Source organism: Sturnira hondurensis, unplaced genomic scaffold, assembly GCF_014824575.4.
Source record: "Sturnira hondurensis isolate 20B ecotype Veracruz unplaced genomic scaffold, ASM1482457v3 Scaffold0021354, whole genome shotgun sequence".
Lineage (NCBI taxonomy): Eukaryota > Metazoa > Chordata > Mammalia > Chiroptera > Phyllostomidae > Sturnira > Sturnira hondurensis.
In genome coordinates, this window is record NW_028093985.1 from 34,295,265 (window position 1) to 34,307,545 (window position 12,281).

General features: G+C 44.9%; 1 protein-coding gene across 2 annotated transcripts in view; it reads left to right on the plus strand.

Moving 5' to 3' along the window:
• Positions 1–7,207: 7,207 nt before the first annotated feature.
• Positions 7,208–12,281, plus strand: part of KCNN2 (potassium calcium-activated channel subfamily N member 2) — a 150,006-nt gene continuing 144,932 nt past the window's right edge. For both annotated transcript variants that reach the window (XM_037032195.1, XM_037032196.1), the window contains exons 1-3: positions 7,208–7,349; positions 8,167–9,449; positions 10,099–10,194. In XM_037032195.1, coding sequence (XP_036888090.1) covers positions 7,328–7,349; positions 8,167–9,449; positions 10,099–10,194 — 1,401 coding nt within the window. In that variant the 5' untranslated portion in view covers positions 7,208–7,327. The remainder of the gene's footprint in view (positions 7,350–8,166; positions 9,450–10,098; positions 10,195–12,281) is intronic.

A 12,281-nucleotide genomic window follows, 5' to 3' on the forward strand; every position in this document is an offset into this window, starting at 1 on the left:
TTATTTTGTACTTTGTGGATAATTATTGTACATTAATAATTAAAAACAGTATTGAAATTTGCTATAAAAATTGCATTTTATAGCAATAAAATACAACAGCAACAACACTGAAAAAAGTCATTTTTAAGAAAAACCTGGTATGTTAGATGAGGCAGAATAGGCAAATGTTGAAGAAAATTTATTAGCAGTTAGAATGCTTTGTTGCTGATAACACTGTTACATTTAGTTCAACTTAGGAAATTGTGGTTCTTTCTCTTTATATGAGTGGCATCAACTCTCCTTACCTTAAGACAGTTATTTGGGAATTGGGATTCTCAAATAGTTTCAGATGAGGAGACAATATAAAGATAAACAAAGGGTGATAGATTTCCTGAGCCTATTTGGCAAGAGATGGAAGTGTTATTGAACAGAGGTCCAAGGGGGGGACAATATTTGGCCCACCCAGGGATGCCAAAAACTGTTACAGAACTACAGGGGCCCCTCCCAAGGACAGTACACTAATACCTACTGGGCTCATCTGTCCACTGCCAGAGGAAAGACATCTCTCAATGCCAGAGATTTGTGAAAAGGAAAGGAAAGGTTTATTTAAAGCTATACAGACTTGAAGTAGTGACCCAATGTCCCCATTAATATATCAAAGTCTTTTAGGATAACCACAGACGCCCACAGCGCTTCCTTTCCCCCTGTCCTAATTCGGGGTACCGTATCTTAGGAAAAGAAGCACAAATCCGTGTTTCAGGCCCCTGGCACCATCAGCTATGTCACTGTCCAGGCAGGGTCTCTAATTACTCCAAAGCCATGTGGCATCTTCTCATGGTCTACTGGCAAAGAGTTCTTTCATCCTTCTTTCAGACAAAGTCTCTCCTGCTTCCCAGGCCACTTGGCCAAAGGGAGCACCCCAAAGCCGCATGGTCCTCTTCTACTAGAAGTGCAGGGGTCTGCACTCTGGCCAAAATCGCATGGTTCTTCTCTCCACCAGAGCTGTGGAGAGGGTAGAGTCCCACTCTGGCAAAGCTGAGTGGTGGTTCTCTGCTAAAGCCCCACGGTGATTCTCTCACCTGGCCAAGAGGGGGTCCTCACTCTTCTCACTCTTCCAAAACCACGTGGCTCTCCCCTCAATGGCTGCACGTCTTTGTTTAAATCCCTGCACCCATTGTCCTTTGCAGCCCATTTCCGACTCCTCCTACAATGGACTACACCTGCCAGCCCTCCCACATCCTCCCAGCTTTACTGGGCTGCCATAGTGAGTCTGGGCAGGTGTGGCCCCATGGCGGGGACCCAATCATCTCCAAGCTCTCACGCAGGCACTGTAACCAGGGGGAGTTGCCTCCCAGTTACAGCCTGGGTGGAAGTTCTCCCTTCTCCCTGGCTCAAAGTATGGCCACAGCTATTTAACATATCTATGAAACCAGTTATATGTTATAGATATGTTACATGACCATTCTAGAGGTTATCTGCAAAACTGTTAAATAATTATGCAAAACAACTCTCAATGGCCCTGTTTCATTTGTCCCTTCCTTGAACTGACACCTGTGTGAGTGTGGGGGGAGGGTAAGGGGTGAGGACATCTTATATGTCTTTCTAATATTTCCTGGACACCTTGAGTTCTGGACCCCATTCCAAATCCCTTTTTTGGGCCCCCCTCTTGGCTGTGCCCTGTTACAGAAGGAAAAAAGAAAACATACAGAATTGAAAAATAACACATCAGAATGGAATTAACAGGAAAAGAGAAAAAAAGATAATGAATGGTGTGCCCTAATTCTAAGAGAAGAGAGAACAATGTTGGGGAAATGTCTTGGTTTCAGGGAGAAAATAAAGCTTCAGGAATTTTTGTAGCTTCATTCTGTCTTAGTATTGAGCACACATGGCACTTTGGGGTCTCCAAGTGGAAGATTTGACCTCATTATTTAGGGATGGTTTTCCATTTCCTTGGCCCCACTTTTGTTAACTCTTGACCCTGGCCGTGAGACACAGGAGTTTCTCTTTATGGCACGCAGCCTTGCTTCCTTTCTTGGCATAAAGGGAGAAACAATGAGCGGGCAGAGCACAGAGGGGCCAAGGAGGAGGCAGGTTCAGTCGCTGCAGGACCGCAGACAAGGGCAGGGAGCTCGAGTCTGTTCCTTTTCCCTGATTATAGAAAAATACAAAATGAACATTGTGAGTGTCAGTATACTTCATTGGTCTTCAACTTGTGCTATGGATGTTGCCAAAAATAATGAATGACTAGGCTGCCAGCAAAGTAGACAGAACACTATATGTGAATAGACCAAAGTATGGTTTTTTTAAGTACTTTTAATTAGGCACTTTGGACCTATATAATTACATTATTGCCATTTCATCCACACTTGTATTAGATGCTTATAAATTATTCTGCTGAAGGAATGAAGTCCACAGAAGGACATTTGTTAAGGATCACAGAATCTCAGTCAAGCCAGTGAGGAAATGTTCATTGGGCAGTTCAAACACAGTGAGTGGTAATAAGTCACTATTGTCCATTCTTGGCCTAACAGTGAAGTATAAGCCTATACAAGTTGATGGAGTCAATAGGTTATTCTTCTATGAAGGTAACGCTAGGAGAATGTTAAACAGAATCACTCGACAGAATAAGATGATTGTGTTTGAAGTCTGGCTTTTCCTTGCTACTCACTAGCTGTGCGATCTGGAGTAGCCGAACACAGCATCTCAAGCATTATACCACCTGTAAAATGAAGATGATGATAAAACCTTTTTTACCTTCCATAAGTATCCTTAATGAGATGCAAATAAAGTAGCACATGAGAAACTACTTTGTAAACTAGAATGTGCTGTCCACTAAGTTTTTTTTAAGACTTTGTAGATTTTGATGTGCATTTCTAAATGCCAAAGGGATGTTTGCTTATAAAATCCATGGACTATTTTTTAAAATAGTCCATAAATCATAGTACATAATTTCAACCTGTTTGCCTACTGAATTACATAGCCATTCAATTCTATTAGCAAAACTAGTATAGTTTCTACTTATTTTTTTGTTTTTGCTGTCGCTCCTGAAACAATATGATATGATAGTTAGCTGAAAAATAATTGGGGACAAGGATAAAAGTAGAAACAAACTGGAAAATAAATGAAGTTAATGAATAGGGCCCAACATGATAATTAGTCCCTAAATAATAGTGGTTTGCTAAAAGTTAACAAGACTGTCATCAATCATCTCATTCAGGTCTTGATACTTTCTAATCACAATGCAGACATACAAATAATAAATATTTTTCTAATGTTTACTTTAAATGTAGTATATTTTGTATGAAGCCAGGACAATGTGTAGTTTAAGAATAGCAGCGGTTTTACGACCTTTTAACTGTTGTTTCCGGAAATCGTGCTAAGAAGATAACTCTGGTAATACAGTCCCTGTTGGTGTTTAAGCCAACTAAGTCCTGGGAGGCTCAATCTCATCACAACACCTGTGTGTGGCACCGCCCAGTAATCTACTCATCTGGGTAAAGAAAAATAAATTTCAGAAAAGCACTTACGCTGCAGGTGAGAGTTTCCCTTACCAGGCAGTGTGAGAAGCAGACACCCTGGCCCTCTACCTCAACTGCTCTGACTGCCTTTGGATGTGAATCACAAACCTCCAAATTCAACAGAGTCCTGCTTTTTAAGGAACAGTAAAGAGAGAGAACACAGACAAATAACTCCTATGAAAAGGAAAATTATAAAAAATGGCATAATATAAATCTGAATAAAATAAGGAATCGAAGAGCAAATGATCAAAAGTTTTTCCCCCAAGTCCCTGTGGTCTGGGAAAATTATTTTTCTAAGGCTGTTAAGAGTGTGTGTGTGTGTGTGTGTGTGTGTGTGTGTGTGTGTTGGGGGTGTGGCATGTATACTTGCATATTCATGAGATTGACATACAACAAATATGGGAAAGCAGTTATTCTAGTATACAAGGAAAAAAACAGGCAATTTTTACACAACATTATATTGGTGGAAATAAAGGTATCTCATTGATTACTTTTGAAATGCATTTCATGGATGAGTAGGACCTCTGGTGTTAAACTAGAGAAGTCCAGCACTTAAATATCTTACTGGCAGAAAGAGAAGCAAATGTAATTTTCTAAAAGTAGGCCATTGTTTTGAGACCTTTCCCTCGACCCTTCTTCATTCTCTCTCTCTCCTTCCCTCCTCACCCTCACAAATATACATGAGTATCCACCATGTGCAAGGCACTGTCCACATGATAGAGTGTTGTCTATGTTGTTCTGATTGCTTAACTTTACATGTATCTCTACAATCCTACATAGGAAAAAAAAGCAAGCTTCTGACATACACATTTTTAAAGTTCATGTATTAGCTTACAGTTTGTTAATTTTATAAAGAAAAGAATAATGAAAATAAGAACCCGTTCAATGTGCCTATTTCATAACCCAATAGTGTAAGATGCACCAAACAATAAATTCAGGGTGATTCAGACAGAAATGAAAAAAAAACCCTAACAAACAAATAGAAATAGATTCATAGATACAGAGCAGAGACTGACAAGTGTCAAGGTGAGGGGGAAGGGGTAGTGGGTGAAAAAGGTGAAGGGATTAAGCAACAAACAAACAAACAAATAACCACCTCATAGATACACAACAGTATGGTGAGGTATGGTGATTACCAGAGGGAAAGGGGTGTGGGGGAGTAGGAGAGGGTAAAGTGGAAATAAACAGTGGTGGGAGGAGACTTGACTTGGGGTGGTGAACACACAATACAATATACAGATGATGTGTTATAGAATTGTAGCCCTGAAACCTATAAAATTTTATTAACCAATGTCACCCTGATGTTTTTTTAAAAGTCATAAAATTGTTGGGACATCTTGTGATTTTTTTCATCATCATACAAATAGGGGGTTATCACACTCTCCAAATACAGACACTTATTAGCAAGATGATTTTTTGAGTCTGTAGGATCTGATGATTCCTTAAAACAGAAATATGATAAATATCTGATGGACTTTCTCTTCCTACAATCAAAGTAGATTTCATATTATTCCACTTCATGAGCTTTTTCAAAATACTGACTAAGCATACACATTGTTAACCCGAGTTTTGATACTGTGATAGTTCTCTGAGCTGTGGTACAGACCTCTATCTCTTTCTTACCCTGTGAGTCCTGTCCTTCCCCATAGCTCTCTTTGTGAACAGTGGGAACTCCACACATCATTGACATAAACCTCAGTAAACACTTTTGTTTCTGCATGATTAACAGCACTGCACATAGTCTCATAGTAAGGCACAAAGATATGCATGGAAAATGATACAATATTTTCCCATTATTTTGTTTATGGAATCTCTAAAGCTTTGGTAATTGAGAAAGTCGGTTTGACAGAGAGGGTGTAGCCACCACTTTTCTTAGGATATTTTGTTAATTCCAAAACGTTATATGTAACTTAATACTGGTAGCAATTATTGTATATTTCAGGGGGGTGGTCTATGTAATTTTTCATCTAAATTTATGCAAAGCTAGTTTTCTTTTTTTAAAAGATTTTATTTATTTATCTTTAGAGAGGAAGGGGAGGAGAGAAGGAGAGAAATATCAATGTATGGTTGCCTCGAGTGTGTCCCCTGTTGGGAACTGGCCTGCAACCCAGGCATGTGCCCCGACTGGGAATCGAACTGAGATCGTGTGGTTTGCAAGCCCATGCTCAATCCACTGAGCTACATCAGCCAGGGCAAAGCTAGTTTTTTTGATAACACTCCTTTGAAGTATTTAGATTTGTAAAGCTGAATCAAACTTGTTCACTCAATCAGCTTCATAAAGCAACCACTTAGACAGGGGTGTCAAATTCATTTTCAATGGGGGCCACATCAGCCTCATGGTTGCCTTCAAGGGGCCGAATGTAACTTTAGGACTGTTTAAATGTAACTACTCCTTAACAGTTAAGGAGAGCTCGACACTGCCTCGGGGTAGAAACAAGATGCTAGGCCAGATGAAACAAGGTGGAGGGCCGGATTCGGCCTGTGGGCCTTGGGTTTGCCACCTGTGCCTTAGAAGGCGGTTGTATAGTTTGTTTTAAAGTGGAAACAAATGTGATGGATTTAGTGCTGGAGCTGGGTTTTGTTTCACACCAGGTGAATAGCTTTTAATGCAAAAGTTTTCATTGTAATTCCCACTCATTTAGAATTGTTTTTAATAGTTATGCTCACGACACAAGTCATGCAATAATCTACTCAGCCACCCCAACATTCAATGAGCTCCATAATTCTAAACAAGTTTTATTAAACCGCCGAAATTCTAATAGATTATGAAGAGTCTCCAATGTTTAGCCATTCAAATTCAGTCTCCAATGTTTAGCCATTCAAATTCTATCCCTGACCAAGACTATTGAGAAATGCAAATTCTGACAGTATTCATTATGTCAGGTTGAGGGCTATGGAACTAAAAGCAAACTCTCCTTTTTTTCTTTTGAATGTGTTTACTTGAATGCTCAAAAAATTTTAAATGGCTTAGCCCATGTCCTAAGCTGAATTTTTCACTCCAGTGCATTGGAAACATACACATACTCCCTTTGAGCCAGTACTGGTAAGCAACTTTAGGGCAGCTGCTGAGTAGAGTATCAGGAAATTGGATCCAGCTGAGAATTCCAATTACCTAATGAGGAGGGTGATCTGCTTTCACTCTAATTTCTTGGTGTATCTAATTCATTATAATAATCTCTAGAATAAAAATCGTGCTTTAAAATCACTATTAAAAATGGAAACGAATATTCAATCTCTTTCATTTTTGGTGAGGGGAGAATTTCAAGTTACAAAGACAATCAAGACTAAAGATGGATCAGTAACAAAGAATCCTCGAAAGGGTCCGCCACTGCTTTGAGCTGTTCCATCGCTTAAGAGAAGCACACAGTACAGGAGATTTGTGAAACACGAAAATGCAATTTTTATTGGTTTGCTGGGGAGTAAAATTATTAGTATACCTAATTCTTACAAAAATCTAACTCTATCCTCGGGCAGCTATTATTCTGCACGACTGATCACTATTAGTAATTTCGCAGCCGGGCTATGACTACTGGGTGAATCAGCCCGTGCCAGGCCCCTCTCCCACCCGCCGCTGCAGTCAGGGTTTGGCAATGAAGACGCTCAGTGTTTGCGCTTCTGTGACCTGCCTTTGCTTTGTGTCTGTGTTGCAGGTGGGGAAGAGAAACAGGAACCGAGGAGGAGGATCTGGCGCCCAGCGATCCTAGAGCAGCCCCCAGACCCTCGAGCAAGCTGCCTCTCCGCCGGAGAAACCCAAGGACCTACTCACTGAGGCGGTCAGAGGGCCTGAGTGGCGGAGCCCGGGACCTGGCGGCCGGGGGCGCCAGCCCCTCATGTTTCGAAGAAAGCGCAAATGTGAGCGAGCGGTAGCTGGGAAAGCCCTCCGCCCCCGCCAGGGGGACCCAGGAAGCCCGCTCAGGCTCCTCCCGCGGTCGGCGGGGATCCCCCTTCTCCGGCCCCGCCCCCATCCTCCCCCTGCCCGAGTGCCTAAGCAGTTAACCCTACCCGCTCCACAGTGCTTTAGGAGACAGAACTCTGTGCAGCCAATCCTGACTCCAGAGCGCTGGAGCCCAGTGGCAGAGGGGGAGATCCTTGGGTGCAACCCGGTCTGATTTTAAGGCCAAACCTGAGCTCAAACCCCAGGATTCTCCCCAAGCCCGGCTGCACTCGTGTAGCCAGTCGCCAAACTTTTTCTCTCCAAAGCGGGTTCCCCACAGTTATTTGGCTGTCAGCTGGCAGCCCACTCTCCGTAGGACAATTAAGTAGAGGTGGGCGTGGGGTGAGGGGACTGCTGTTCCACTGCCCTTAGAGGAGAGCACAGTGGGTTCCGCACTGTCCCTGCACCTGCCACACTGCTGGGTTGCCCATTGTGCTGCAGTACTCGGCGCAGGTGATTAGAGTGCACATCCAGCAATAGTTAGGTGGGCGGTGGCCTGGGAAGGATGGACATCCCTTTCTTTCCTCCTGCCCCTGCGACCTGGCTGCACTGGTTGGAGGCTCCCTGTCCTTAGTGGTGCTCACAGGCGCTCCCAGTCAGCAGGTGGAACCCCTGTCCTCACCTCATCCTGTGCACCCTTGGGTTTTCATCCTGCAGATACACCTCCCTATCTTTCCTTCTCTCACACACACTGCCCTAAGCCGCGCGCTGCAAACTCAGTCTTGGTCCCCGCAGGTGATGTCATGCCCATTGTTTTGGTGAGCCCAACCAATCGGACTCGCCGCCTGGATTCTACCGGAGCCGGCATGGGCCCTTCCTCGAACCAGCAGCAGGAGTCCCCGCTCCCGACCATAACGCATTGCGCAGGGTGCACCACCGCCTGGACTCCCTGCAGCTTTAACAGCCCTGACATGGAAACCTCATTGCAGTTCCAGCGCGGCTTCTTCTCAGAGCAGCAGCCAACGCCACGCTCCTCACACCTGCATTGCCAGCAGCAGCAACAGAGCCAGGACAAGCCGTGCCCGCCCTTCGTGCCCCTCCCGCACTCACATCACCACCCGCACCTCGTGCACCAGCAGCCGGGCAGCGGCGGCAGCAGCCCATGCCTCCGGTGCAACAGCTGCGCCTCCTCCGGTGCCCCCGTGGCGGGGGCGGGGGCGGGGGATAACCTGTCCTTGCTGCTCCGCACCTCCTCACCCGGCGGCGCCTTCCGGACCCGCACCTCCTCGCCACTGTCGGGCTCGTCGTGCTGCTGCTGCTGTTCGTCGCGTCGGGGCAGCCAGCTCAATGTGAGCGAGCTGACTCCGTCCAGCCATGCCAGTGCGCTCCGGCAGCAGTACGCGCAGCAGCCGGCGTCCGCCTCCCAGTACCACCAGTGCCACAGCCTGCAGCCCGCCGTCAGCCCCACGGGCAGCCTCGGCAGCCTGGGCTCCGGGCCCCCGCTCTCGCACCACCACCACCACCACCCGCACCCGGCGCACCACCAGCACCACCAGCCCCAGGCACGCCGCGAGAGCAACCCCTTCACCGAAATAGCCATGAGCAGCTGCAGGTATAACGGGGGCGTCATGCGGCCGTTGAGCAACTTGAGCGCGTCCCGCCGGAACCTGCACGAGATGGACTCAGAGGCACAGCCCCTCCAGCCACCCGTGTCCTTAGGAGGAGGTGGCAGCGGGTCCTCCCCGTCTGCAGCTGCCGCTGCCGCCGCCGTCGCTTCATCCTCAGCTCCGGAGATCGTGGTGTCAAAGCCGGAGCACAACAACTCCAATAACCTGGCGCTCTATGGAGCCGGCGGCGGGAGCACGGGAGGCGGTGGCGGCAGCGGCAGCGGGCATGGTAGCAGCAGTGGCACCAAGTCTAGCAAAAAGAAGAACCAGAATATCGGCTACAAGCTGGGCCATCGGCGTGCCCTGTTTGAGAAGCGCAAGCGTCTCAGCGACTACGCGCTCATCTTCGGCATGTTCGGTATCGTGGTTATGGTCATCGAGACCGAGCTGTCGTGGGGCGCATATGACAAGGTAGGCGCTCGACCCTCTGCACGCCCGTCCAGGGCGGCAAAGTGGGATGTCCAGTGGTTGGGATTGGCACTGGCGAGAACTCCCTGCCTGCCAGTTGCAAGCTTTCCCGGGACAATCGGAGGCGCCTGCTGGGACAGCGAGCATGGCTCAGATGGACATGCTTAGTCCTTGAGGCAACTCCAGAGAGCAAGCCTTTCCGCGCGCACAAAGTTCTGGAGGCAGTGAATGTCCAGCGCCTTTGGGTAGATTAACTAAATAGTTCGAGGAATGGATGGGGAAGGCACTCTAATCCTTTTCTAGCGCTGGGGATTTAGGAGGCCCCTTTTCAACCTGGAGCCCTTAAACTGAGGAATAACTAACTTCTCTCCGGTTTCCAGCGCTAGGAGCTGCACTTGGGGCTGCGATGGCGAGATCCCACTGCCTGATCACCGGCCTTCTCCTCTCTCCTCTCCTCTCGCTTGCCTTGAGGCCAAGTGATCTGACATATCACAGAGCCAAGACAGCTCCTCGCCCCCTCCCCCCCAACCCTTGCTGTGAGTTCAGGCCCACTTGCTGGGGGACTGACTGACCCACCCTCCCTACCCCTCAGGGGCCTAGGTGGTTAAAAGTGCTCTTTTCTTAAAAGTGCTTCTGTCTGACTGTGTTGCAGGCGTCGCTGTATTCCTTAGCTCTGAAATGCCTTATCAGTCTCTCCACGATCATTCTGCTCGGTCTGATCATCGTGTACCACGCCAGGGAAATACAGGTAACTTAGCTTCTGCTGTTTATGAATGATCCAGTCAGGCCACCAGCCTGGAGAAGCTCAAAGCAGCAGAGCTTTTTCCCAAACCCTCGTGTCCTTGCTTGAGGTTACAGAAGACACATGCTGTGTTCTTACATTAGCACCTGACCTGTTCTTTTAAGAAGTTAAATACAAAATAGTGCAGCATGTAAACACGCAGTCATTTCTGGGATGCATTTACTAAATCCTTCAGATGTCCCCCTATCTTTCAGGTAGATCCACTTCTGCACTTGCTTCCCTAATGCCAGTTACGTACCAGCCTTGCGATCTGTAGGGTGAACCTGTATTCTAGTTTGATACCACTTCTTCCTAGTGGTTGCTTCATTATGGAAGATTGTGTTCTTCTGTATCATTTTCTATAATGTAGTTTCGGAAAGAAAAAAGGCTGGTGATAGTCCTAGCTAACATATATAAATAAGACACGACAAAAGCTCTAACCCTTTCTACATCCCCCAACATTAAAAAATAATTGCTATAAGTTTTGAATACAAGTTCTGTATATATGGTATTTGTTAGATTCTTAGCTGCAAACATTACATCATTTTAAAAAAATGCCATTCAAGAGGGAAGGCTACTGCCCTTGTGAGAGGTCTCGCTAGGAAAGTGTTTTAAATGCAACCAGGACTTTATTGTTGGATTTGGCTGTTACTGACGATTTCAGAATCCTCTGTACAAAATTCATGGGTCATATTTTGAGCTGTTTACGTTGCTGTAGCCTTTAGTCAAAGGAATAATTAAGCTTTGTGAATTAAAATATCTAGGGTTTTCAAAAATTAAGCATGACTGGGGTTTTCCAGTGTAGAGTTACACCTAATATGTATTTTCTGATATTTTTGGAACAGTTGTTAGACATTTGTTGGAACTATTAAACCCTTAAATTTAACCTGCTTTCCTTTAGGAGTGGTAATTTGAAGCGTTGTATAGAATTTCCCATTTAAGGAACTTAGCGTTAATTATAAATTAAATTAATATTAAGTTAGTAATTAGCAAATGTAGACTAAATACAGAAGAAACCAGTTTTAGCTGTTGCCCAAACAAAATAAAAATGACATGAACCCAAATGAGGAGGGAGAAATTAATTCATCTTGCTTTCAAATTTGCAAGAACGGTGAAAAGTGTGATTTTGAGGGAGTGAGTTTGGAGAATTAGAAAGAGAGAGAATATTTGGAGGTAAGTAATAAAACTGCACGGGCAAAACAAGGCATAACACACATTTGAACTCTTTAAAATTTAATAATTTACATACATCTGCTTTTAATTAGGTACTAATTAATGATAATGGGCCTTTGAGAGGGTGAAACATTTTAAAGTGATACTAAAATATAACTCAAGTGTTATGAGTGTATCCATTTTGACTTGAAGAGTAGACAGAGCTGGAAGGCACAAGATAGGTCTTAGGATGTTTGAGGCACTTTCCAGATGAGGAACCTGAAATCCAAGAGGTGAGCGGTTTGCCGGTAGGTCGAGCAGCCAGCCAGTGCAGAGCGTGACCAGGCCCAGCCCTCTGAGCCCCGGTGATACAAATATGAGCCCCTGGTCCAGATGCGTCCCACTGTGCTCCGCTACTGCTTGCCAGCTGCCCTGCCCATGCACATTTCTTTGTGGTTTCTTTCTAAGTCCAAAAGCTTGATATATGAATAATGTTTAACTTAAAAGATTAATATAAAATATTATTGAGGTATGATAAAAGATCAAGTAACTATCTTTTATTTGTTTCTTTATTTATTGACCTGGAGACCAGAGTGGTTTTACTTAATTACTTAATCGACTCTGGAAAGAGACCGCTGTTTGTTTTCTTTCCTTTTTTTCTTCCATCATCAGCTTTTGTATTATCCGGTTTCTTCTGAAAAGCACACAGCTATACAGACATTCATGAAGAAGGATATTTGATGGCCTAAACATCAAAACTTCCTAAAAACACTGACTTTTTAAGAATTATTGAGGTATTTTTGGAAATAACTTATAGGAGTCTGAGAGGAGCTGCCAAATGTTAAGTGCATGTTGTAAAGATATGTGAAACCACATTAGAACTCTCCGAAACTTAGAGAACT